Source organism: Oryctolagus cuniculus, chromosome 11 (genome assembly GCF_051225735.1).
Source record: "Oryctolagus cuniculus isolate XC-2025 breed Fujian yellow rabbit chromosome 11, ASM5122573v1, whole genome shotgun sequence".
NCBI classification, from domain to species: Eukaryota; Metazoa; Chordata; class Mammalia; order Lagomorpha; family Leporidae; genus Oryctolagus; species Oryctolagus cuniculus.
In genome coordinates this window covers 60255969-60282986 of record NC_142877.1, presented here as the reverse complement: position 1 = coordinate 60282986, position 27018 = coordinate 60255969, and the positions used below count along the sequence as shown (strand labels likewise).

The 27018-nt window shown below is 52.6% G+C and overlaps 1 protein-coding gene and 1 pseudogene across 2 annotated transcripts; one reads left to right on the top strand and one right to left on the bottom strand.

The window, feature by feature from the left end:
- Window positions 1-2807: 2807 nt before the first annotated feature.
- OS9 (OS9 endoplasmic reticulum lectin) lies at window positions 2808-21093 on the bottom strand. Of its 2 annotated transcripts, XM_051832895.3 has the most exons (15): window positions 20915-21093; window positions 20331-20507; window positions 19501-19564; window positions 19314-19390; window positions 18980-19078; window positions 7629-7839; window positions 7408-7509; window positions 7141-7241; window positions 6908-6959; window positions 6154-6242; window positions 5679-5951; window positions 5346-5535; window positions 4477-4641; window positions 4267-4379; window positions 2808-3417 (listed from the first exon to the last, which is right to left on the bottom strand). In XM_051832895.3, exons 1-15 carry the CDS (start codon window positions 21074-21076, stop codon window positions 3292-3294), a joined length of 2001 nt encoding a protein of 666 aa, XP_051688855.2. In that variant the 5' UTR covers window positions 21077-21093; the 3' UTR covers window positions 2808-3291. The 2 variants fall into 2 exon arrangements, with proteins under 2 accessions (XP_051688855.2, XP_051688856.2); XM_051832896.3 differs by lacking the exon at window positions 4477-4641.
- Window positions 21094-21642: 549 nt separating this feature from the next.
- LOC108178887 (phosphatidylinositol transfer protein beta isoform pseudogene) lies at window positions 21643-26136 on the top strand (annotated as a pseudogene).
- Window positions 26137-27018: the final 882 nt, after the last annotated feature.

Here is a 27018-nt window from a genome sequence, read left to right as displayed (position 1 = left end):
CACTGAGAAGTCACTGCCAGCCAGGGTGACACCAGTTCTGGGAAGGAGTGGGATGTGGTGCTGAGTAGAGGATGTGGTGCCCGTGCAGGGAAATGAGAAGATGGGTGGTTTTGGTTAAGGGCAGGAGGAGTCTTGCTGAAACCTCGCCCTCTACTTCATAGCCAGGGGACCTTGGGCAGTGAGGAGGGTGGGATCTGTTTGTTTATAATCTGGGCAGTGTCCTCAGGGCACCTGGTAAGTGCTCCCCCCAGGGGCTGTGATCTGGATCCCGAGGTACCGCAGTAGAGCTAACAATTGGGGGGGCCTTCTAGGAGCCTTGCTCAGGGGGCACTTGGAGGGGAAGGAGTAGGTTTCCAGGACAAGATGTGCTGCTGTCGGCCAAGGTCTCTGGTGTCCGCATCCCCCTTGCTGGTTGATGCAGCCCATTTGCCCACCTGAATGTCATCCATAGGACCACCAAGGCCACAGCAGCCTACGGCTTCCAGCACCTAAGCTCAGCATGCAGCCGGGTCCCCGTGTGTATGCAGCTGAACGGGGCTGGATGGGGCAGGGCGGGGCCAGCAGCCAGTGCGGATTTGGCCTGGCCACCGCGTGTTGCTGTCTGCCTTGAGGAATCCTTGGTGGCACCAGCTTCTTTGGTTAGGGTTGGTTCCAATCCTCAGCATCACCCAGCCTCAAGGTGTTCAGCTGCAGGTGTGCCACTGTGCTGACAAACAAGATGTGGGTGCAGGGCCACACCCAGGTCTGATCACATGGAAGCTGCTGCCCTGCAGAGTCCTGGGCTGGGTGACACTCGGCCACAGCCATGGGACCCAGAAAAGGTGGATTCCAGGGTGCAGGAACTGTGATGGGAACAGTGCAGATGTGTGGCCTGGCCAGAGCAGAGGAAGAGGGCGAAGTGGTACAGGTGATGTCAGAAGGACCTGCCGTTCCCCTTGGGTTCCGAGACAGATTCTGGACTGCCCCACTGCACCTCCAGTCTCCTTCCTCCCGGCCAAAGCTGTTAGGGGTGAGACAATGTGGGAAACAAGGACGCTGGAGAAAATGGCATTAGCTGGGAATGAAACCACAGGCCAGTGAGAAGGCTCCTTTAATTCTTGGCCCATGAAAAATGGTCAAGGTGCCAGCGAACCCCCCCAGCAGATCCCAACACTCAGTGATCCACTGGGTTCCTTTTTTCAGTGGGCTGCCACTCTGGCCCTGTGTGGAGATGCGGTAACAAAACATTAAGCCCTCCAGGTTACAGCAGGTCGGGTCCTAGAAGGGGACTCCCCTGGTGGTAGAGCTGCTGCCCCTCCCTCTGTGCCAGCTTCATGGCTCACCTGGGTTTCCTCGCTTGGGTTCCTGGTGCGTCTGCCAAGCCTGTCCCCACCCCCTGGTGGCCATCTGCCACACACCCTGCTCCCCTCCTCTTGTGTGCTATAGCACAGCTGGGACAGAAACACCTCCACAGGAGTCTTGCCAAAAGCCAAGGAGAGTAAAAAGGGATTTCTTATCCAAAATACAGTGATGTTTCTCATTTCCTGAATTCAGCTTTCCTGATGATACCGAGGGCCACCCTGCCCCAGCCATTCCCCACTCACATTTGCAAAAGATTTTATTGGGGGGCCTGGTGCCGTGGCTCACTTGGTTAATCCTCCGCCTACGGCGCCAGCATCCCATATGGGTGCCGGGTTCTAGTCCTGGTTGCTCCTCTTCCAGTCCAGCTCTCTGCTGTGGCCTGGGAAGGCAGTGGAGGATGGCCCAGGTGCTTGGGCCCCTGCACCCACATGGGAGACCAGGAAGAAGCACCTGGCTCCTGGCTTCGGATCAGTGCAGCACCAGCCATAGCGGCCATTTGTGGAGTGAACCAATGGAAAGAAGACCTTTCTCTCTCTCTCTCTCTCTCTCTCTCTCTGTCTGTAGCTCTACCTGTCAAATAAGTAAATAAAAATCTAAAAAAATATAGATTTTGTTGGACCACCCCTCTACGACTCCAGGTAACCCAGTGTCTCCAGAACCAGGGCCGGCTCAGAGTAACAACAGAAGTTCAAAAGCACTTCCTGTGCACCAGGCCCTGAGCTGAGAGCATGGCGTATACCACAGTCCTCACGACCCCCCTTCAAGGCCACTCCTGCCATCCAGAAGCAGCCCACCCGGAAGCAGCATTTGTAGTTAGAGAACTCCCGTGCGGCCCCACTGAGGGCAGGTGGGGGCGGGGATGTGAGGAGCTGACCCCAGCTGCTGCCTTCATGGCAATTTCTCAAGCATCCCTCTCTCCAGACACACGAGGGACCTGCAGGGTGTAGGTGTTTGCCTGTTTCTGTCTCAAAATAGTACGGTTTAGGCCCTGGAGGGCCAGGCCAGCCCCACGTACATCCGTCAACAGCGGTTGGATCCTTCTCTGCACTCCTGGAGCCTGGGACCCGTGGCCCCTGACCCTTCTATCTTACGAGCAGAAAGCCCGTGCCCCTTGGGTGCAGGGCGTGGGGGTGCAGGAAGAGCGCCTCTGCAGGGGGATGACCCCAGTGGGCGGGCTGTGGCGCATTTGGATAGGGTGTGAAGGAGGGAACTGGTGCTGAGGATGGGAAGGTACAACGGGAGAGCCAGGCAGGGAGTGTTTCGGTCCTTGCCGGGCCAGTCGGCTTTGCTGGACCATCCTGGCCCCTTCTGCAACACCCCAGTCCCCGCTGATAGCACCTGGGAGGTGTGGAGCAAGGGCCAGCTGCAGAGAACAATGGCGCCCTCCACCCTGGAACCATCAGCGCGCAGTCTCCCCACCTGAGTCCCTGCCTTAGCTCCCCTCCACCCAAAACACCCTGCTTGGGTGGGCTGATGGTCCAGTTCTTTATTTAGAAACCTGATTGTTCAAAAAAACATGGTGGTTCTGCGCCCACCCTTTTCTTGGCTGGGATTGTGCTGGGGGAGACGGGCAGCGTTCTCCGCTTTCGGGCGACAGAGGTGAAGGTTCCCCACCTTGGAAGGGCCAGCGGGAGGGGCCGTGTGGCCAGGAGAGGCCCCCAGGGGGAGGGGGAACAGTAACCCCCTGGCAGTGGGGCAGGGGCCTGCTGAGCCCACTGCGCGCGCCTCCCTGCAGTTCAGGGCCCATACCAGGGAGGGCCAAGGACAGGAAGGGGATGCAGGGAAAGTCTGGGAGGGCAAAGACCATGGGCAGCACACAGCCCACAGCCCTCCACGCCCTGAGCTGGGGCCCGCAAAGTCCACAGCTCGGCGCCCTCTGCTGTTGTGCCCTCAGGGGCCCCAGGGGTAGGGGAAGGCTCCAGATTCCCAGGGGGCCTTGCGGCGGCGGTCTCAGAAGTCGAACTCATCCAGGTCCCCGGTGCCCTCGCCGCCTCGGGAGCCCCACACCCGGCGGTAGTTGCTCTCCAGCTCCTTCTGCCGCTGCCGCTCTTTGTGCGCCTCTTCTGCTCCCTGCACCTGCGGGAGGGCTGGGTGTGAGCTGGGGGACACCCCGGAGTCCTGGCCGGCCTGCAGCAGAGGCAGGGAGCCGTGCGCGGGGCAGGCTGCCACCCGCCCAAGCGGGCAGCAGGACCACACTGTCCACGGTACCGCGTGCCAGGGGGGCAGCAGCAGGGTATATGTGTGTGGTATGTGGTGTGTTGTGGTGTGTGTGTGTGGTGTGTGTGTGTGTGGTGTGGTGTGTGTGTATGTGTGGTGTAGTGTTGGTGTGTGTGGTGTGTGTGTGTGTGTGGCATGGTGTGCTTGTGTGTGGTGTGTGTATGTGTGGTGTGGTGGTTGGTGTGTGTGTATGTGTAGTGTGGTGGTGGTGTATGTATGTGTGGTAGTGGTATGTGTGCTGGTGTGTGTGTGTGTGGCGTGTGTGTGTGTGGTGTTTGTGTGTGTGGCATGTGTGTGTGTGGTGGTATGTATGTTTTGTGTGTGTGGCGTGTGTATGTGTGGTGTGCTTGTGTGTGTGGTGGTATGTGTGCTTGTGTGTGTGTGTGGCGTGTGTGTGTATGTGTGGTGTGGGGTGTGTGTGTGTGGTGGTATGTGTGCTTATGTGTGTGTGTATGTGTGGTGTGGTGTGTGTGTGTGCTTGTGTGTGTGTGTGGCATGTGTGTGTGTGGTGGTATGTATGCTTGTGTGTGTGTGTGGCATGTGTGGGTGGTGGTGGTATGTATGCTTGTGTGTGTGTGTGGCGTGTGTGTGTGGTGTGTGTGTGGTATGGTGTGTGTGTGTGGTGGTGGTGGCATGGTGTGCTTGTGTGTGTGTGTGTGTGTGTGTAAAGGCCAGGACTCAGGACTCCACGGGTAGGACACCCCTCACCAAGATGTTGAAGAAAATCTCCTTGAGGTTTTTCGTGTCCTCGTCGGTCAGCCAGCGCGCGTCCTCCTCCGCGCCTTCAGCCCCCGGCCGGACGATTTTGATCTCGATCTTCCCTGGGAAGGAGCGGAGCGGGCCGTGAGAGGCCGGGTGGCCCGGGCCTTGTGCGGGCAAGCCCTTGCAGCAGCTGGCGCCCGCCGCCCCAGGGCCCACCTTCCGCCGGGAGTCCCTCCCTCTCCAGCAGCTCCTTCACCAGCCCCTCGATTTGTTTCAGCTGCGGGTTTTCCCGTTTCATCTCGAGGACAGTCAGATCCCGATTGGGGCCTCCGTGACGGAGCTTGGTGACCCGGACCCGGACTCTGTGCTCAGGATCCTCCTCTTAGAGGGCGACACACACAGGGAGACAAAGCAGGGCCGTGACTCCAGGGTGCGGGGCCACGGTGCTGACCTCTCCCTAGGCCCTCGGTGGGCCTGCGGGCTCGATTCCACTAAACGTGGAGCTGAGCCGGGGCTGCCTCCCTGCGCCGGCCTACACAACTCCTTCTCCCCACGCCCCCCCCAGTAATCCTGCCCATCACCTGTAGGGAAACAACTGGGCTTCCCAAAGCTAAGATCGGGCCACCTGCACCAACAGAGGTGGGTTTAAGAAGCAGGCTGGGAAGCTGGCGTGGTGCTCCACATGCTGGTACTTCAAAGGAACCTCAGTATTCACGGAGCGGATGGAGGCTCCGAGACCGGGGTGATGCACCTGCAATGGCTGGTGGCCACGCCCACAGGGGAGGCCAGGAGGAGGGGTGCAGTGTGGGGGCATCCTTCATGGATGTGGTCTCACACTCACTCAATTCCTGCCTGCCGATCACAAGGCGCCCAGCGTGGGCCCGGGCACTGAGCGAGCACACAGGAGCAAACCAGAAAGGCAGACACACGCGCTCTCCCACTGCTTTCCGAAAGGATGACGGGAGGTAACCGAGCGGGAGGGCAGCGGGGCGAACAGCGTTCCTGAGGGCAGCTAGAGGCTGAGTGCCCCAGGGGGGAGGCGCATGGCTCCCCAGGCCGGGCAGCGGGCCGCGGGCCTCTCTTACCTGCAGGCTGCGGCGAAGGGGGCGGCTTTCTGGCGACCACCTTCCTCCTCCTGTGCTTCGTCAGCAGCTCTGGGCTCTGCTTCTCCTCCAGCCTTTTGATGAGCTTGCTGAGAGTGGACGTCAGAGCCAGCATGGCTCGATCGCGCTCCGACTCCTTCTTCAGCCCATCAGGGTCCAGCTCCTTCTCTGTCTGGAACGTCCAGCAGGGGTGGCGAGTCGAGGCCAGCAGGCCACAGCCCGTCAGAGTCCAACACCGAGTGGCACCCCTGTCCCCGACCCGCCCTGCGGCCCCCAGCCTGGGCGGCGCCGCGGGGCCGGCGGAGCGAGGCCTACCTCCTGGATGATGCTGTCCAGCTCCCGCTCCATGCCTGCCTTCACCTCGGCGCGGAGCCGCTCTCGGTCGGATGGGAGCAGGATCCCTTCCAGCTCCTTCTCAAACTCCCCCAGAAGCTGCCGCTCGTCCTCGTCCTCGTCCTCATCCCCGTCGTCCTCTTCTCCCACCTCACCCGGAGGGTCCGCATCACCCTTGTCCTTCCCCTCCGGTTCCCTCTGAGCGCCTTCTGGGGCGTCCTCGTCAGGCTGCTCTTGGGCTGTGTTTGGCTTCCCCTGGGAGGAGGAGGGGGGAAGCGGTCAGGGTTTCCTGAGATGTCCGAGGGGCCAGGCGTGGTGGCTGCAGCAGGGGGACCCGGGGGGCATGAAGGGCGCCAGTTGGCTCTTCAGGGTCCGACTCAGGCCCAGGTCAGGGCTGGCTTTTCAGATGCCCCCAGCCAGGAGGCGGGTTCCACCCCTCCCTGAGCGGGGACCACACCTTTTTCGTTCCACCTTTCAGCTCCTCTATCAAGCGAATCAAGTCCGCAGGACTCCGAATGACCTTGACCTGCACGTTGTTCTGAAAATCTGAGATGAAAGGAAAGGCATGGGCTTGTTGTGTCATAAATTCACTTCTGACTTCTAAGGAGAAGGCCAAGGAAGGACCTGGCTCCTGTGTCCACAAGTCTGTGTGGTACAGGAGCCGGGGGGAAACACCCCCCCCACACACACACTTTCCAGGGAGCACTGGGTCCCAGGACGCGCAGGCAAAGCGGGTGTGAACCTTCCCCAGCGCATTGCACACTTCAGGGCCTCTTGGCCAGGACTCCAGGCTTCAGGGGCCCACAGCAGCTCTTCCCTGGCTCCTGTCCTTTCCTTCCCATAAACCTTGGCCATCGCTTGTCTACTCGCTTCTGGGCACCCTGCTCCAGTCACTGATTTGTTCCCGTTTAATCTCCCCACAAGCCTGGACAGTGGGCTTTCTAAGCCACACTTGGTGAATACAGAAATGGAGGTGAAGTGAAAGTGGCCAGGGCTACAGAGTCAGCAGGTGATGGAGCCGCTAAGTTCGGCTACCTCCCCAAAGAGCACTATTGTCTACCTAATGGTATTACCTGGAGGGCAAAGTGGATTTGCCGCTGGTCTGGCTGCCCGGCCTCCCTCCTGGTTCACCTCCACCCTGCACCCACACCACTGCCAGCCCCCAGATACACTGAAGCAGAAAGTTAGGGAGACAGGAAGGTGCGCCTCACCGCTGGGAGGGCCTGGAGCCGCGTCTGCTGCCTCCGGATTCAGGTCCTGCTCCTGACGGGGAGCAAAGAGCAGAGTCAAGTACAAAGGCTGATGCGTGCCCACCGTGCTCTCCAGGCAGTGGTTCTGGGGATGTCCTTGCATCCCCAGGGACAACTCAGCTTGAGCGACCCCCCTTCCCAAAGCCCAGCTCCAGCCTCAGCAGAGGGGAGGGGGCTGGGGAGCTGGCTCACACCTCCGCCTCTGCCTCCTCCCCTCTGGGGGCCTGCTCCTCTGGCTCGTGAAGCATCTTCCAGAAATCAGCTTCCTTACTGTCGTCCTTGGCTGGGCTCGCACCTGGGGTACAGAGAACGGGGGGAATCTGAAAGGAGGGGAGAAAGGACGGGAGCAAACAGGACAGGGGACACGCCCCTCTGTTCCCAAGGGTCCCTGGCACTGTTCCGGCCCGCCCCATCAACCAGCACAGGGCACTACGGAGAGTGAAGGTCAAGCCCAGTCCTACCTGCTCTCTTTGGGGGTACTGCCCCAGGCTTGGCCTCACTCCACATTTGGGGCTCTAGGTCTTGCACCTCCTCTGTGACTTTATTTTCATCCTGCTTTGAGTCTGTGGACAAACAGCACACGGGCAGCATACAGACCGGTTCCTCTGGGCAATTCCACTCTATCGTCTACTTGCCCCCCCCCATATGTCCCCTTCCTCTCCTCCCTCTTCTGGGTGCTCACCGTCTTGCCTCTGCATGTAGGCCAGGTACTCCTCGGGCTGCAGGGAAGGGTGGCAGAGGATAGCCTGCGGAGCAGCACTGGGCGGGGGCCGGAGGAGAGGGTGGGGGCAGAGCCGGGGGGTCCGAATGGTCAGCACATAAGAGCAGGACAGGGGCTCGTCCACGCGGTCAATGTAGTCCCCGGAAATGCCTGCACTCTCATCACAGAGGAACTGCCGGGACACAAAGGTTGAGGGGCTCGTGATGGCCCCCAGCACCTGGCGTGCGCTCTGAGAGCGGGTATGTTTCATAAAGCATGGCTTATGTGCCAGGCACTGTGCGCGTCCAGAAAATATGGGGCTTTGCAATTAATTATCACAAAAACCCAAGGAGGGAGAGACTAAGTGTCTCAACTGTGTGGCTCAAGGAACGCAGGTCCAGTGCAGTGAAAGCACTTGTTCAGGCTGGCTACTGGTAAGGGGTAAAAATGGGAAACGAACTCAGGCAGCTCCACTTCCGATCCAGCTATCTGCTGTGGCCTGGGAAAGCAGCAGAGGATGGCCCAAGTGCTTGGGCCCTGCACCCACATGGGAGACCTGTAGGAAACTTCTGGCTCCTGGCTTTGGATCGGCTCAGCTCCGGCTGTTGCAGCCATTTGGAGTTTACCAGAGGATGGAAGATCTCTCTCCCTCTGTCTTTCCTTCTCTCTCTCTCCCTCTGTAACTCTTTCAAATAAGTAAATAAATCTTTAAAAAAAAAAAAAAAAAAAGGGAGAGAGCCTGGAACTCCACTTAGGTCTATGGACAAGGACCCAAGCACTTGGCCCATCTTCTGTTGCCTTCCCAGGCACATTAGCAGAGAGCTGGATTGGACGTGGAGCAGCCAGGGCTCAACCCGGCACTCTGATATGGGACACCAATGTTGCAGGCAGTGGCTCAACTTGCTGTACCACATAGCCAGCCCTTAAGAGCTGATCTTTTGAAAAGATCAACAAAGGGATTAAAGCATTAGCCAGACTGACCAAGGAAACAACAGAGAAGACTTAAATTAATGCAATCAGGAAAGAAAGAGGGAATGTTACTACCAACACTACAGAAATAAAAAGGATTGTAAAGGAATACTAGGAACATTTACATGCCAACATGTCAGATAAGTTCAACAAAACAGATAAATTCCTAAACTACCAAAACTGAAGCAAAAAGGAAAGAGATAGACTAGTAATTAAAAAATCACCCACTCAGAAAAGTCTGGGCGGATGGGTTCACAGGTGAATTCTATCGACCGTTAAAATACAATAAATTTCTTCACAAGCTCATTTAAAAAACAGGAGAGTCTCTCCAATTCATTCTAGGAAGTCAGTAGTATTCGCCTGATACCAAATGCACAAAAAGACATCCTAAGAAAAGAAAACCCCTTTTGAGTTCAGATTCCAAAACTCTCCACAAAATACTAGTCAACCAAACTCAGCAGTATATAAAAAGAATTATATGCCGGGGCCGGTGCTATGGCAAACAGGTAAAGCTGCCACCTGCAGTGCCTTCGTCCCATATGGGCGCCAGTTCGAGTCCCGACTGCTCCACTTCCGATCCAGCTCTCTGCTAATGGCCTGGGAAAGCAACAGAAGATGGGCCAAGTCCTTTGACCCCTGTACTAACATGGGAGACTTGGAAGATACTCCTGGCTCCTGGCTTCAGGTCAGTGCAGCTCTGGCCACTGCAGGCATCTGGGAGTGAACCAGCAGATGGAAGACCTCTCTCTCTCTCTCTCTGTCTCTCTCTCTGCCTCTCTGTATCTTTGCCTTTCAGATAACATAAATAAATTTTAAAAAGAGGTAGAATTATACGCCATAACCAAATGGAATTTATACAAGCAGTGTGGGTTGGGTTAACATAAAAATAAATACACAGTATCAATACATGTATAGGAGAGTCTAACCAAGGCAGTTAGGTAAGAAAAGAAGGTAAAAGTCATATAGACTGGTAAGGAAAAATGTAAAACAATCTATTTGCAAATGACCTGATCTTGTATATAGAAAATCCTAAATAATCCACTAAAATAGGAGTTGGAATTAATAAATAAGCTCAACAAGTTTCAATATTCAGGAATCAATTGTTTATATACTTGCAATAAAAACATCCCAAAGTGGAATTTTTAAAAATTCCACTTGGAATAGAATCAACAAGAATAACTAGGAAACACGGTCGGCACTGTGGTGTAGCAGGTAAAGCCACTGCCTGCAGGGCTGGTATCCCATATGGGCGCTGGTTTGAGTTCTGGCTGCTCCATTTCTGATCCAGCTCTCTGCCAGTGAGTCTGGGAAAGCAGTGGAAGATGGCCCAAGTGCTTGGGCCCCTGCACTCACGTGGGAGACCCAGAAAAAGTTCCTGGCCCCTGGTTTCAGATCCACCCAGCTCTGGCCATTGAGACCATTTGTGGAGTGAACAAATGGATGGAAGATTTTTCTCTCTCTCTCTCTCTAATTCTGCCTTTCACATAAAAAAAAATTTTTTTTTTTTGACAGGCAGAGTGGACAGTGAGAGAGAGAGACAGAGAGAAAGGTCTTCCTTTGCCGTTGGTTTACCCTCCAATGGCTGCCGCGGCGGGCGCGCTGTGGTCAGTGCACCGCGCTGATCCGATGGCAGGAGCCAGGTACTTCTCCTGGTCTCCCATGGGGTGCAGGGCCTAAGTACTTGGGCCATCCTCCACTGCACTCCCTGGCCACAGCAGAGCTGGCCTGGAAGAGGGGCAACTGGGACAGAATCTGGTGCCCCGACCGGGACTAGAACCCGGTGTGCCAGCACCGCAAGGCGGAGGATTAGCCTAGTGAGCCGTGGCGCCGGCCTAAATCAATTTTTTTAAACCTGCTGTGCCACAGGAATGGCCTCAAGACTTGTCATTATATACTTTTAATACTTTTTGAGTTTTATATTATGGGACAGAATTATCTATTTAATAATTAGGAATTTAAAATACCCATAGAAACCTAGTAAGATACATAAATAGCATTTGTAGAGAAAATTTTTATGAGATGTATTACTGAAAATGAATGAACCAGGAGTTCATTTCAAGGAGTTGAATAAAGAACAGCAAAATAAGTTCAAAAAAGTAGAAGGTAGGAAAATAAAGATGAGAGTGGAAATTAATAACATGGAAAACAAATACAGTAGATACGTTCAACAGAATCAATAGTTGGTTCCCTGAAAAGGCTGACAGAAGTGAGCCTCTGGTGAGGCTGACAAGTAGCAAAGGGTGAAGGCAAAAGCAACCCAGGGAGAATGAAGAAAGAAACCTAATTAAAGATGCTACAGGAATTTGACTTTACAGGTGAATTCCAGCAAACATTCATGGAATAAAAAATTCAAATCGGGTGCAGTCATTAGGCAGAGCCATTAAGTTGTCACATGAGACACCTGCATCCCTGTCAGAGTACCTGGGGTGAGTCCCTGCTCCTCTGTGTCACAGCAGGTGATAGCTTAACTGCTGGGGTCCCTGCCACCCTCGTGGGAGACCTGGATTGACTTTTGGGCTCCTTGCCTCAGCCTGGCCCAGCCCTGCTGTTGTGGCTATTTGGGGAATAAACCAGTGGAAGAAAGATCTCTCTGTGTTGGTCTCTCTGACTTTCCAATAAAATTAAATAAATAATTTTTTTTAATTCAAATCTCCCAAGTATAAAAAAAGTGAGAGCATTTTTAACTTACATTTTGAGACTAGCTAACCCTGTTCACAAAAACATTATAAGGACAGTACTAGAAAAAAAAAGTACATGTCAATATCTTTCATGAATAGGTACACAAAAGTCCTTCAAAAAAATTAACAAATTGAATCCAGCAAGATCCAGAAAGGGCAGTCAAGAGCAACGTATCTGATCAATTTAGGCCCTCCTCAGGCAGGCAAGTTTGGTTCAGTCTTTGAAAACCTAAAAATTATTTTATTTCAAATTAAATATAGCCTTAAAACATATGCAGGAGAAATGTGCAATATTACAAAATCCACCATCACAGTGGGAATTTTAACAGACCTCTTTTTTTTTTTTTTTTAAGATTTTATTTATTATTTGAGAGGTAGTTATAGACAATGAGAGGGAGAGACAGAGAGGAAGGTCTTCCATCTGCTGGTTCACTCCCCAAATGGCCGGAACTGCACCGATCTGAAGCCAGGAGCCAGGTGCTTCTTCCTGGTCTCCCATGCGGGTTTCCCAGGCCACAGCAGAGAGCTGGATTGGAAGAGGAGCAGCTGGGACTAGAACTGGCGCACATATGGGATGCTGGTGCTGCAGGTGGAAGATTAACCTACTGCGCTACAGTGCCAGCCCCAACACACCTCTTTCAATAATCACTGGTCCATAATTATGGCCAGTGCTGTGGTATAGTAGATTAAGCCTCAACTTTCGGCGCCAGCTCCCCATATGGGCGCCGGTGCTGTGGCACAGCAGGTTAACACCCTGGTCTGAAGCGCCGGCATCCCATATGGGTGCAGTTCAAGACCTGGCTGCTCCTCTTCCAATCCAGCTCTCTGCTATCACCTGGAAAAGCAGTAGAAGATGGCCCAAGTCCTTGGGCTCCTGCACCCACGTGGGAGACCTGGAATAAGCTCCTGGCTCCTGACTTTGGATAGGTGCAGCTCCAGCTGTTGCAGCCATTTGGGGAGTGAACCATCGAATGGAAGACCTTGTTCTCTCTCTCCTCTCTTTGTGTAATTCTGACTTTCAAATAAATAAATAAATCTTAAAAAATAAAAAATTTTTTAAATTTTATTTATTTGAAAGACAGTTACAATGAGAGGTAGAGACAGAAACAGAGAGAGGTCTTCCATCCGTGGTTCACTGACCAGGTGGCCACAATGGCCGGATCTGTGCCGATGCAAAGCCAGGAGCCAGGAGCTTCTTCTGGGCCTCCCACATAGGTGCAGGGGCCCAAGCACTTGGGCCATCTTCTACTGCTTTCCTAGGTACAATTTCAGGGAGCTGAGTCAGAAATGGAGCAGCTGGGACAGGAACCAGCGCCCATATGGGATGCCAGCACTTCAGGCCAGGGCTTTAACCCGCTGCACCACAGCGCTGGCCCCTGCTACTTCAGTTCTGATCCAGCTCTCTGCTAATGGCCTGGGAAAGTGGTGGAAGATGGCCCAAGTGCTTAGGCCCCTGCACCCACATGGGAGACCTGGATGAAGCTCCTGGCCCCTGGGTTCAGATCATCCTGGTTCTGGCCATTGCAGCCATTTGGCGAGTGAGCCAGCGATAGAAGACCTCTCTCTTTCTCTCTGTCCTTCTCTCTGTAACTCTGCCTTTCAAATAAATAATCTTTAAAAAAAATAGTGATTTAGTCAACATAAAATTAGAAAATCTGAGCAAGTCTTGAACTGAGTAATTAGAGAACATTTTTGCTTTCAAGCACAAACATACTATTTTAAGAAATTCACCACTGAATGAAGTCTCAATGATCACCAAAAGAATCATTCACACAATGGCATACATTTTGAAATCAGCAGCAATCATATAAAAACAACAAAAGCAAAATATTTGTTTAGAAATATAAGAAACAATTATAAGTAAGTCTGAAGCAAAGTGGAAATCAGAGTGAAAACAGAAACACCACACTGTAACTCTGAGGGATGCGTCCAGAACAATGCTTAGAACAAGGCGCAAGGTTGAAGTGCCTCATCAGGGAGGCAGACAGACGGAAAGCTGGTGAGGGGAGCGTCCTGCCCCAGGACTTACAGGAAGAGCTGCAGCTCATGCCAGGGACGGGGGATGATCTTCCTAATAGATAAAGAGCTCTTTAAAAATTGAGAAGAAAAAGATCAACAAGCCATCAGGAAAATGAACAAAGAATTTGGACGGTTGAAAGCGAACAGTAAAAAAAGAAAGAGGCTCTTAAATAGAGTAAGATTACACATCTTAAGAGAAATGCAAATTAAAGCCACATTAAGAAACCATTCTTTATCCCATGCCTCGCTGATGACTGGCCCAAATCCAAAAGTTTAAAAACATACAGGGCTGGCATGGCTGTAGGGAAACTGGCGCTCTGGCACATTGCTGGGAGAAATTTGCCTAAGTGGGGTGAATTGGCAATACATATGAAAACTACATGTCTACTTCCAGGAACTGCATCTACTTAGACTCTGTAGGTACAAGATGACTCCCAGTGGCACCGCTGTGTTCATAAAAGATTTTTTTTTTTTTGACAGAGTTAGACAGTGAGAGAGAGGGACAGAGAGAAAGATCTTCCCTCCATTGGTTCACCCCCCAAATGGCTGCCACGGCCACAGCTACACCAATCCAAAGCCAGGAGCCAGGTGCTTCCTCCTGGTCTCCCACGCGGGTGCAGGGCCCAAGCACTTGGGCCATCCTCCACTGCTTTCCAGGGCTACAGCAGAGAGCTGGACTGGAAGAGGAACAACTGGGACTAGAACCCAGTGCCCATATGGGATGCTGGCACTGCAGGTGGAGGATTAACCAAGTGAGCCACGGCATTGGCCCCTCATAAAAGATTAAAACAACCTAAAAAGGACCAGCATGGTGGCACAGTGGATTAATCCACTGCCTGCGACACTGGTATCCCATAAGAGCACCAATTCAATTCCTGGCTGCTCCACTTCTGACCCAGCTCCCAGCTAATGCACCTGGGAAAGCAGAAGATGGCCCAAGTGCTTGGGTCCTGCTACCCATATTGGAGACTTGGATGGAGCTCCTGGCTCCTGGCTTCCACCTGGTCAAGCCCCAGCCATTGTGGCTATTTGTTGAGTGAACCAGCAGATGGAAGATCAATTGATCTCATTCTCTCTCTCCCTGGCAAGTATATAAAACAAATCTTTAAAAAAAAATATTTGCCATGGAATGCCAAAAACAGTGATTAGTGAAAAAGTAAATGGATACTACTAATGTGTGGCACAAAGCAATGTATCCTGATCTATGTATGGATAATAAAGGAAGCGCAGCAATGCTTGTTGTTGCAATGAGAGGGTGGGCTACCACCGTCTCGTCAGCACTTTACTCCTTTTTCCAAAAAAAAAGCTATCTGAAGCAGATACGGCAAAACATGAACATCTGTTTAACTTGGCCGTGGATTTAGGGACCTCTGGGACATTATTTTTTGGTGTGTTTGAAATGTCACATGATTAAAGATAGGAGTGCAGATTCAAGTCGTTCCAGACAGCTAGCCTTTGTCCCATAAGCCCACGAGCTTCACCACACCTGCCTACAATCACACATGTGGCCGACTTGGGTGGTCCACCAGGGCGTGAGACCTAAAAATGAGAAGGGACCAGATGGCAAGGCCCTCATCTTTCTACCAGCAAAATCCGCAGAGTCCACAGCAAATACTCCACCCTGTGTGCAAGTTCCAAGCCCAGAGCCTTCCTAGGGTTGGAACTTGCACAGACACAGAGGGTGCAGTATTTGCTGTGCTCCCAACCCCATCCAAAGCCTCTTCTCTCCTGCTCTCCCATCATCCTTTCTCCTCTCTGTATCATGTCCACCCAACAGCATTTAAACGTGCTCTAGTCTGTTCCATCTCCAAACACACATCAATAGCAGAGCACATGCCTTTCCGGGTGATTCCATCACAACGCAGGGCTTCAATCACAAAGGACGTGAGGAGACTCCCAGCACCTGGGTTCAGCTCATCCTCTCTTGAGCTGTGCAGCCACAGACCCACAGCCTCCTTAGCAATTTCCACTTGGAGGCCGGACAGCCACTGAAATCATCATGCCCGTATGCAAAGCCAAATTCACCACGTTCCCTCATCAAGCCCACTCCCCTTCCTGCTACCTCAGGAGCATCGGTCACCATCTATGCAGTCGTGCAAGTCGGAAACCTGGAAAAGCATTCTCAACCCCTTCTATCAGGTTTTGTCCCCCTAAATCTCTCTCTAAAATGTCATGTTTCTTCATCCCAAGGCCACCTTTCTTTCTCACCTAGTAATCCATAATTCTTCACATAATTCACTGGCTACACATTGTCTCTTGGATTGTCCTAAGTGCTCCACACACACAGCTGGAGTCCCTCTCGCCCTGTGACCTGTCACCTAACAACTGCCCAGCCACCTCTCCCAGTGAGCCTGCAGTCCCTGGAGTACCTACTGATCCAAGGGACAGGCCTCTTGTCTCCAGGCCTCTTGCATTCCTCATTGCGCCTTCCAATGAGAAGCCATGGAGAAGCCGGGCCCCCGCCCCTTCCACCCTTCTGCACCTGCTGGACTAACTCCTCACCCCCCAACCAGCAGCTCTCAGGTCACTTTTCCCAAGAGGTCTCCCCTTGACCCCAGACTCACTCAGTTTCCTTGTTTTGTACTCCCCAGTAATCTGTGTTTCACCGGTCACTGTGGTGTTTTTGTTTTTGTTTTTTTAAGATTTGTTTGTTTATTTGAAAGGCAGTGCAACAGAGAGGGGAAAAAAGGAAAGAGAAAGTAAGAGCTCTTCCATCTGCTGGTTTACTCCCCTAATGGCTGCAAGGGCCAGGTCTAGGTCAGACCAAAACCAGGATCCAGGAACTCCATCTGGGTCACCCACATGGGTAGCAGGTGTCCAAGCATTTGGGCCATCTTCTGCTGCCTTCTCCAGCTGCATTATCAGGAAGCAACACAGCCAGGACTCAGTCTGGCACTCTGATATGGGATGCCGGCACCACAAGTGGCAGCGTAACTCTGTGCCACAAAGCTGGCCCTGTCACAGTATCTACCCAGTGTGTTGTGCCGTCTAGTTAACACCTGTCTCCTGAGAGCAAGACTCATTTCTCAGTCACCATTTTATCCCCGTGCTGTTACAGTCCTTGGCACAGGGCATACATTCAATATTAGGAAATATAGCCTTTGCCCTCCGTTCGTGGAATAGTCCAGGCAGACACTCAAAGAAATAATTAGAGTACAGTGAAGTGCTATGAAAGGTTCTATACTTGGGAGGTGTGTGGCCTCGGTTAAGAAACCTGCATCCCAAATCAGAGGACCCAGCTCCAGTCACTGGCTCTGGCTCAATCCCAGCTTCCTGTTGAAGTGGACACTAACAGGCAGTGCTGATGGCTCAAGTAGTTAGGTCCCTGCCAACCACATGGGAGACCTGGACTGTGTCCCCAGCTCCTGGTTTTCATCCTGGGCCAGTCCCAGTCGCTGCGGGCATGTGGGGAGTGAACCAGCAAGTGGGAACTCTCTCTTAATAGATAACTGTTCTACTTCCCTCTGCACCTCCACCTCAAGCCAATGAAGAAATGTTTTAAAGACTGCACATTCCTGTGCGTGTGGATGCTTGTGGGCACTTCAGAAAGCCCATAGAGGAATGGAATTCAAAGCGGAATAAATCCATGCACATGGGTATGAAGCAACTAACCAGCCTCTGGGTCAGCCAGGAAAGGCGCCATTTGAACCAGCTGTCATTCATTCCAGTCAGTCACTGAGCAATTTCTGGGCACCTACTTGGTACCAGGCACCATTCCAGGCGCTGAAGATACCGAAGAAAACAAGACAGACACAGGCCCTACCTTCCTGGAGCTTATTCTACCAGTGGTAGACAGAAACAGATACTGAATTTTAACAAATAGGGTAATTTCAGGCAATGATTCGCACTCTGAAGACTAGAAGACACTGTCCACACTCACCAGTTCAGGAGGAGAAGCACATGCATGTGTATGTCAGGTGGCCCTGTGTGGCAGTGCCCTTAGAATGTAACCCAAACGAGGGAGGAGCCAGACTTTCAAAGGTCTGGGGGAGGACTATCCCAGGCAGAGGGAACAATGAGAGTCACTGGTTCAAAGGACAGAAGGCGGCCAGTGTGGCAGAAACACGATGAGTATTTTTATCTCCAGCCTAGATCTCGCCCTGAATTCCAGACCCACAGAGCTAAATGCCAACCGCACATGCTGCGGGGATGTCTGATAGGTACCTTGACCTGCGTATGTCAAAAACCAACTGAACTGCCTCCCCCAAACCTGCTCCTTCACACGTCAGGAGATGACGATGCTGTGGTTCCAACAGCTCACACGGAAACCTCTGGGGTCACCCTTTCCTCTCTGCCACATCCCATACGTCAATAAATCTTCTCGGCTCTACCTTCAAAACAGAGACAGAATCTGCCTATTTCTCACCCTCTCTGCTGCTACTATTCAGGTCAGTGCTGAAGCACAGCAAAATCAGCGACGGTTTTCCAGCGCTGGGAGAGAAGTGATCTGTGGTTACAGCGGCAGACTGGAGCCAGTTCACGAATCAGCTCACAAGAGACAACTGATAAATCTGGGGGAATGTTGCAAGACAGCAGACATCCTGATGTGGGCATGACTGGAGTATTTGGACCACAGATATTGGCAAATGTTACAATCAGGACTCCTCCTCCAGCACACCTACCCTGCCCAGGGATCTGGGCAGTCAACACTTACTAGCACACACTGCACATACAAATCTGTGTTACAGGAAGGTAAGGCTGGTGGGTGGCATGTGGCAGGTGTGTGTGCTTGTGAATGCATCAGAATCTCCTGAGGCTCTCTGCCCACCACACGTCGGCATGCTGAGGGGCACTTGTTCAGAGGCCATTGGTTGGGGCCAGCACTGTGGTGTAGCGGGTAAAGCTACCACCTGCAGTGCCGGCATCCCATGTAGACACCAGTTCGAATCCCGGCTGCTCCACTTCCAAGCCAGCTCCCTGTTACGGCCTGGGAAAGTAGTAGAAGATGGACCAAGTCCTTGGGCCCCTGCACCCATGTGGGAGACCTAGAAAAAGCTCCTGGCTTCTGGCTTTGGATCGGTGCAGCTCCGGCCATTGTGGCCAGTTGGGGAGTGAACCAGCAAGGGAAGACCTCGCTCTCTCTCTGCCTCTGCTTCTCTGTGTAACTCTGACTTTCAAATAAATAAATCTTAAAAAAAAAAAAAAAAAAAAAAAAAAAAAAAGAGGCCGTTGGCTGCAATGCAGGTACCAACCACAGAAAACAAAAGGTGAGTTTTAAGAGACGCCTAGAATGAATGGGCTGTGTTATTCATGCTGAGAGAATTAGACTCCTTTCCTTCATCTTACTTCTTTGTAATCTCAGATTCACTTCTGCAATTCAGACTGCATATCTCACGAGGACAGGGGCTGCACACTCACTACTGCATTCCCACGTGGCCCACAAACATGGCAAGACCCCACTGAGGAGCTGGTTGATGACGACAGGGGGCTCAACGTGGAGCAGGAGTCAGGTGACAGGAAGGACAAATGTGGGGGGGTGCATGGACGTGGTTGGGGCACAGACAGATCTGGGAACTACTGGCCTGAAGGGCATGTGGATAGCCAGCACTGAAACAGGCGGCTTACCCCTTCGGGTTTAGGGCCTGGGAGAGCCCCACCTCACTGTCCCAGGCCAGCCTGCCCTCCTCCTCTAGAAGGGGAGCTGTCACTGAGGGAGTTAAGACTCACCCGAACCTCAGCCTCCCGGGGCCTCCCATTGAGGTCGCACTTGGACCCGTTGCCATAGGTCTGGCTGTGGTAGCGTTTCAGGCGATGCTGCTTGGAGGCCTGGAGAAGACATTGGGCCGCAGGGAGAGGGTGTGAGAAAGACGGCAAAGAGAAAGGATGGCACCCCGTCCCTGCTGGGACCTTGAGACCTCAGAACCCTGGCCCTAGGGCACTGGGTCCTAGTGGCCAGCAAGGCTCTAGAAAGTCGTCGGTGAACCCTGACCCTCCCCTTCTCGCCAGATCTTTCATCCTGCAGCCCAAAGCCCTTTCTCCTCCAGGCCCAGGCTCCCGCCACCTTGGCTGTTTCGTCATCCCAGTCGAAGGCCGATTGGTAGTAGCCGAGATACAGGACTTCACCTTTGATCTCTGAATCTGCAAGAGAAGCCACAGGGAAGCAGTTACTGTCTTCTAAGAGGAGGCAGCGGGAGGAGGGCTGGGGAGGCGGCCACCTTCCACATAGGGGGAACGGAAGAGCGAGTCACCTTCCATGTGGTACTGCTGGATGTGGCGTCCATAACAGAACTCGTACGTCCACCAGTCTTTGGTCTGCCAATTACAAAACGAAGAATGGGTGGGCCCAGATGCAGATGTCTCTTCTCGGAACCAGCCCTGGGCTCCAAGACACATAACCTCTTGTCTACTTCTCATCTCCCTCCACCTCCACGCTCAATTCTCCAGCCCCTCACTGAGAAGGAAGAGCTGTTTTCCTTCTGTGACACAGAGAATCCCAAACTCTGTTCTCTGCCTGGGATCTCCCACCTTTTTTTTTTTCTTCCAGATTTTGTTTTTAATCCTTTGCCTTCTATAAAGATAAGGAATTGTGTTATCCTTGAAGCACTCAGAGCAAGTCAACTAGCACTCCTGGCACTATGCTAAGCACCCGGAAGGCAGCCATGAGCAAGACCAAATGACCTCATGGAGCCACATTCTAGAGCTTGGGAGTCAGACCAAAAATAAACAAACTCATTCAGTTAATATTCATCTCCTGAAAAGTGCCATTATAATAATAAAAAAAAAAAAGTGGGATACTGTGACGAGTGACAGAAGGGGCTGACTGCAGGAGGTAGGCTTCCCCGAGGAGCCGCCCCTCCTGTGCCACAGTGACACCTCCTAGTCTGCGATCCGCCGTCCCGTGTCTCAGGTTGCAGGAGTCTGCTTCTTTCCTGGCTGTGTTACACGCCCACAGGTGACCACTCCCGGCCTTCTAAGTTCCTACAGGTTCCCCAGGTCCCGCTCGCACTCGCTGGCACCGCAGCTGTCAGAGCGGCTGCCGGTTCCCAAGCCCGCGCTCCGTCCCCACAGGCCGTCTCACCTTGAGCAGGCAGGGAGCATCTCTCATGGGGCTCAGCAGCTCCGGGATCCCAGGCCCTTGGTACGCGGGTGTCTCCTCCTCCCTCTCCCGCTGGAAGTGGATAGCTCCAGCGGGCAGGCGACACTCGTAGCGCTGTTTGTACTTGGAGGAGACGATCACCACGTCCGAAGCTTGGTTCTGGGAAAGAAGGGAAGGTCGGGGGCTCCGACGCAAAGAGAGGCTGCGATTATAGAAAACACCCGGATCCCTCTGCGGACCCTGGGGAGGAGCCCAGGCGGCTACAGAAGGAGCCAAAAGGCCTCCGTGGTCTGGGGGGCACTCCCACTTCTCCACGGAGGCGGAGACTGGGTGTTGCACCGTGAACCCCGACCTGCAGGCTGACAGCTGGAACTCCTCTCCCCCCAGGCCCCGGGCCCCAGGGAATGGGTCTCAGGCTGCGATCACCAGGAGTCACTGTAACAGCCCTACCTACTCTTCCCGATCCCCTTAGGCTCCCCCCAGCCTCCGCACCTGCCTTTCTTTCTCTACCTTCTCTCCTCCTTCCTCTTCTACCTCGGACCCTCACCCCTCACACGCCTTCTCACCTGCCCTCCCAAGACTGGCAATGGCAGGATCTCGATTCCATAACGCATTTCACTCAGCTCCTCCAGGTTCAAGCTCCCAACACCGCCGGTCAGACTTGCAGGTAACAACAGCCCCAGAAGCAGCAGCCCCAATAGGCTGGACAGCAGCGTTTCCGCCGCCATCTTTCGTTCCCCTTCTTAACCAGAGAAGCTCCTTCCGCCCTAAACCTGGCAGCGGCCTCACCCCTCCCACTAGCGCCGCAAGTTCTCATTGGCTACACGTTCTGTCCCTCTCACGTACCTGATTCCCATTTGTAAACGTGGCTCCAAAGTTCCCGGGGAGGTGGACCACGACGATTGGCACAATCAATCACTGCGCGTGATTGGCCAGAGATGCCAACCAATCAACGACGAGATTAGACCCCCACCCCTTATTCCCCCAATTCCATAGAGGCGTGGTCTTGCCCTGGGCGCTTTTTGGCAGCTTTTCGCTCTCCTCGGCCAGCTGTCCCGCGCATCTCTGCTTAGCGTATTTTTTAGACGTTTCATGCAAAGTGTCCCGCCCCGCGCAGAGCGGAGTACTGGGGCTGACGGATAGGTGTGTGCGATACCCGTGGAAGTTAATGAACACTTTTTGCGAAACAAGCGATTATTAGAATCATACCTCATTTCATATATACACTACTTCAGGGCAATCAGGTAATTTGTGTCAGACTTTCTGCACGATCCTGCAGTTGTTCTCCAATAAAATGATCCTAAAGGAATCACGGGAGCTGTCGGTGAAAGACGGAGTAAGGTGCTAATGCACGTATTATTGTAAAAGAAAAAATAAACACACACCAAAGAACAAAGAAGGAAAGGAGGCAGATGCAACGTCTGCGAAGCTGGAAAGCCGGCAGAGGAACGGCAACCGGCTTAGCAGAATGAGAAAATCGGCCCCTAAACAAAGGTAAACACGAGCATGGTGCCGCTGGAAAACGTTCTCTGGGGAATTTCTCCAGCACAAAAGGAAAATCCCAAAGAGAAGCTGTCGCAGTGAGGCACACAATCCCACAGGCAAGCCCCAGCCCTGAGCTGACTCCAATCTGCTTGTTGACCTCCTCGCTCTTAACACAGCCAGGCAGTGTCCTTAGACGTTCAAGGAAGGACTTTAAAGATACAAGAGAGAAACAAAACCAAGCAAGCAAAGAGAAAAAAAAGCAAATTAAAGGTAATAAAGATTAGGGGAGGGCAAAAATAAGACAAATATTTTAAAATTTAAAAACCCCACCATCTGTAGCCTCAGAAAGGTGAAACAGTGTATCCATAAAATGACAATGGAAGCTAGTTTTTTAAAGATTTATTTATCTGGCCGGCGCCACGGCTCACTAGGCTAATCCTCCGTGGTGCCGGCACACCGGGTTCTAGTCCCGGTCGGGGTGCCGGATTCTGTCCCGGTTGCCCCTCTTCCAGGCCAGCTCTCTGCTGTGGCCAGGGAGTGCAGTGGAGGATGGCCCAAGTGCCTGGGCCCTGCACCCCGTGGGAGACCAGGATAAGTACCTGGCTCCTGCCATTGGATCAGTGCGGTGCACCAGCGATTGGAGGGTGAACCAACGGCAAAGGAAGACCTTTCTCTCTGTCTCTCTCTCTCACTGTCCACTCTGCCTGTCAAAAAAAAAAAAAAAGATTTATTTATCTGAGAAGCAGCATTACAGAGAGAGAGAAAGAGAGAGAGAAGTCTTTTATCTGCTGGTTCATTCCTCAAATGCTGCAAATGGCTGGATCTGGGCCAATCTGAGCCAGGAGTCAGGAGCTTCTTCCAGGTCTCCCACATGGGTGCAGGGTCCCAAGGACTTGAGCCATCTTCCGCTGCTTTCCCAGGCACATTAACAGGGAGTTGGATTGGATGTGGAGCAGCCAGGACTTGAACCGGCGCCCATATGGGATGCTGGCGCCACAGGCAGAGGTTAACCTACTAGCCCCTGGAAGCTGTTTTAAAAGGCCCCACTGGGCAGAGTCGCTGGTGCAGAGGATCAAGACACCTCTTGCCAGGCTGGCAGGTAGAAGGCTGCTCCGCTTCCCATTCAGCTTCGTGCTAATGCACCTGGGAAGGCAGTGGAGATGGCACAAGTAACCCGCAGCCCTGACACCCACGCAGGAGACCCAGATGGAGTCTCTGGCTCCTGGCTTATGCCTGGACTAGATCTGGCTGTTGCATCTGTTTGGGAAGAAAACCAGGGATGGAAGATTCTCTCTCTCTGTCTCTGTTTCTCTGTCTCTCCCCATTTCAAATGGCCACAAAGGACGGAGCTGAGCCAGACAGAAGCCAAGAGCGAGGAGCTTTTTCTGGGTCTCCCACGTGGGTGCAGGGCCCACTTGGAAGCACTTGGGCCATCTTCCAGTGCTTTCCCAGGCCATTAGCAGGGAGCTGGTCAGAAGTGCAGCAGCTGGGACTTGACCCGGCACCCATATAGGATGCTGGCACTGCAGGTGGTGGTTCAACCCACTATGCCACAGTGCTGGCCCCAGTAAATCTTTTTTTTTTTTTAAATAAAGTAATTGCTATTCAGATAAGCAAAAGGGCCTCTTAGAAATCAAAACCATGATAGGTGAAATAAAAATTCATTAGAAAAATTGGAGAAGGTTGAAGATCAAATTGGCTTGACTTCAGGAGAAAATTGATGAAAATTAGAGAATCAGTCCAGAGGGTCGAACATCTGAAAACTGATAACTTCAGAAAGAGAGCGGAGACTCAGAAGGAGAGAAGTTGCTCAGGAAGTCACTCAGCAGTGTTTCCCTGCGCTGAAGAGCTGAGCCTGCGAAGGGAAAGAGCAGGATCTGCGCCCAGAACAAAGCAGGAGGCATCGCCACTGCTTCCAGAGCCCCGGACACAGACACAACTCAGGGCTGCCAGGGAAAAAGGACAAGTCACATGGCGGGTCAAACACCAGAGCTGGAGGAGGCTCATCGACCTAACACTAGTGGTTAGGGACGGCAGAAAACACCTGCGGAGTTCCGAAGGCGGGACGGGCGTCTGGCGCAGCGTTTATGACAGTGCTGGGTGCCCACAAGCCTGGGTTCCAGTCCTGCCTGGGTTCTGGCTCCAGATTCCTGCTGATGCGAACCTTGGAAGGCCAAGAGGTGGCTCAAGAACTTGCATCCCTTCCACCCACGCAGGAGATCTGAACAGAGTTCCCGGCTCCTGGCTTCAGCCTGGCCCGAGCTCTGACCGTTGAGGAATTTGGGGAATGACCCAGCAAATGGGAGTTCCATCTGTCTGTTCTATCTCTCTGCCTCTCACAGAAATAAACAAACAAACATTTAACAAGAACAATACAAAGAGACAAAAGCAATCACCAGAGCAATGGCAAAAGAAGACACTGAAGCGCATGGCAGAACTAGCAATCCAGTCATCCAGATTAGAGCCTTTCAGAAGGGCTTGCGAGTGATTTCTTCAATAAAATAAAGTTGATAGTGGGGCCGGCGCTGTGGCATAGCAGGTAAAGCCATTGCCTGCAGTGATGCCATCCTATGGATGCCAGTTCGAGACCCGGCTGCTCCACTTCCGATCCAGCTCTCTGCTATGGCCTGGGAAAGCAGTGGAAGATGGCCCAAGTCCTTGGGCCCCTGCATCCACGTGGGAGACCCAGAAGAATCTCCTGGCTCCTGGCTTCGGATCGGTGCAGCTCTGGCCATTGCAACCAATTGGGGAGTGAACCAGCAGATGGACAACCTCTCTCTGCGTATCCTTTCTGTGTGTAATTCTGACTTTCAAGTAAATAAATCTTTTTTAAAAATTGATAGTTTCCAATGCATTTGAATGTTTGGAGAAGAGATCTTTGTATTACCAGGGGAGAGTTTGGGGATAAATTAATGGTAAAAAGCTAAGGGAGGGCCGGCGCCGCGGCTCAATAGGCTAATCTTCCGCCTGCGGCGCCAGCACACCGGGTTCTAGTCCTGGTTGAGGCGTCGGATTCTGTCCCGGTTGCTCCTCTTCCAGGCCAGCTCTCTGCTGTGGCCAGGGAGTGCAGTGGAGGATGGCCCAGGTCCTTGGGCCTGCACCCGCATGGGACACCAGGAGGAAGCACCTGGCTCTTGGCTTCGGATTGGCACAGCGTGCCGGCTGCAACGCGCCAGCTGTAGCGGCCACTTGGGGGGTGAACCAACGGAAAAAGGAAGATGTTTCTCTCTGTCTCTCTCTCTCTCACTGTCCAACTCTGCCTGTCAAAAAAAAAAAAAAAAAAAAAAAAAAAAAAAGGATGACCCTTATGCAGTCAGCACTGTGGCGTAGTAGGTTAAGCCTCTGCCTGCAGCACCAGCATCCCAAATGGGCACCAGTTCAAGTTCTGGCTGCTCCACTTCTGATCCAGCTCTCTGCTATGGCCTGGGAAAGCAGTAGAAGATGGCCCAAGTGCTTGGACCCCTGTACCCACAAGGGACACCGGCCCAGCTCCGACATGGGAGATCGGCCCAGCTCCAGCCACTGTGGCCATTTGGGGAGTGAACCAATAGATGAAAGATCTCTCTCTGTCTCTCTGTCTCTCTCTCTCTCTGTCTCTCCCTCTCTCTCTCTCTCTCTCTGTAACTCCTTCTCTCAAATAAATAAATATTAATGTAAAAAGAATGAATCTGATGAGAAAGGTGAAGAAAAGGGACAACATACACACAAATTTACCACCTAAAGAGCAAAGTTCCTGCCGTCTTGAGGGCAACTGCTCCAGAGGGTTCCTTGGTGTTTCACAAAAAGCCTGGACCCCTACCCCTGCTGTGGGACAATTAGTAACGAATGAATACATCAAAGATGATTTATTTGTGGAGATTGCAGCGTGTCACAAAGCAGACTTGGGGCATTAGAGGTGCACATGGCTCAGGTGGAAAACAGCTGGAGCTGCCCACATAGATTCTGCAGACCAAGGTCAAGCTGAAGCAGCAGACTACAAAGCTGACGACGATCCAGCATTGTTCCTGTCAGCCAAGCCCAAGAGGGGCCCCACGGGACCCAGCGGAAAGAAGCAGCCGGCAAAAAGCCTGCTGTCCTCAGCTGCGTGCCTGTAAGCCGGTGGCCATCAGGCTCAGGTGCTGGGGCTGCAGAGCTAAGTAGGACACTCCATTCAGAAGCAAGAAAAGAGGCATTTGCAAGCATTCGTTGCCAGCCCTTTTGTTGGATTGACAAGTGGAGTGAACTGACAAGGGAAGACATTAGAAGGGTAGCCGAGACTCAGAAAGAACTAGAAGGGTTCCACCCAAGGCACCTGGGCTGCTGATGTCCAGACCAGTCCTCTGGAGGGTCAGAGACAAGATTCAAATGTTGACGCCATCGAATCCACCTGAGGGGACGAGAGCAGCCGGAGAACTGTGAAGTACCCGAGCTGAGCCCTGCAGCACCAGTGCCTGCCGGATGTGCGCTGGTGACGGGGTGCACTTAAGTACAGTTCCTGACATGTGTGTACACGGACCACATACGTGTGCCTGTAGCTGTCTATAAACCCCAGCTGGAGCCACCTGTGCACATTCATGTGCGTGTGCACATACAGACATACTGCAGCCATTAGTCCTGTATCTCCCGGGTGCCGGAACCTATCTTCAGCAAGAATGTAAGAGAAGACAGTTTCAATATATACACACCTGGAACATATTGTAATAATAATTATCAGATGGATATTGTTCATGGAAAAATGGACTGCAATGTAATACTAGCCGGTATGTTTCGTAAATGTCAAGTTGTGGACCAACTAAAAGACTAAAGGAATAAAGAAGAAACTTGAAAATACATTGGAAAACAGGAAACTCTAAAATAACCCAGCATATTTAACATACCTCTGGAAACAAAAACTATGAAGTTGTGGATTGAAAACTGAATTACTTTAAGAAGCAAATTATTTTTCAGGGCCAGTGCTGTGGCATAGCAGGTAAAGATGCCACCCGCAGTGTTGGCATCCCATATGGGCATCAGTTTGAGTCCCGGCTGTTCCACTTCCTATCCAGCTCTCTGCTGTGGCCTGGGAAAGCAATAGAAGTTGGCCCAAGTTCTTGGGGCCCTGCACCCATGTGGGAGACCTGGAAAAATCTCCTGACTCTTGGCTTTGGATCAGCACAGCCCCGGCTGTTGCAGCCATCTGGGGAATGAACCAGCAGATGGAAGACCT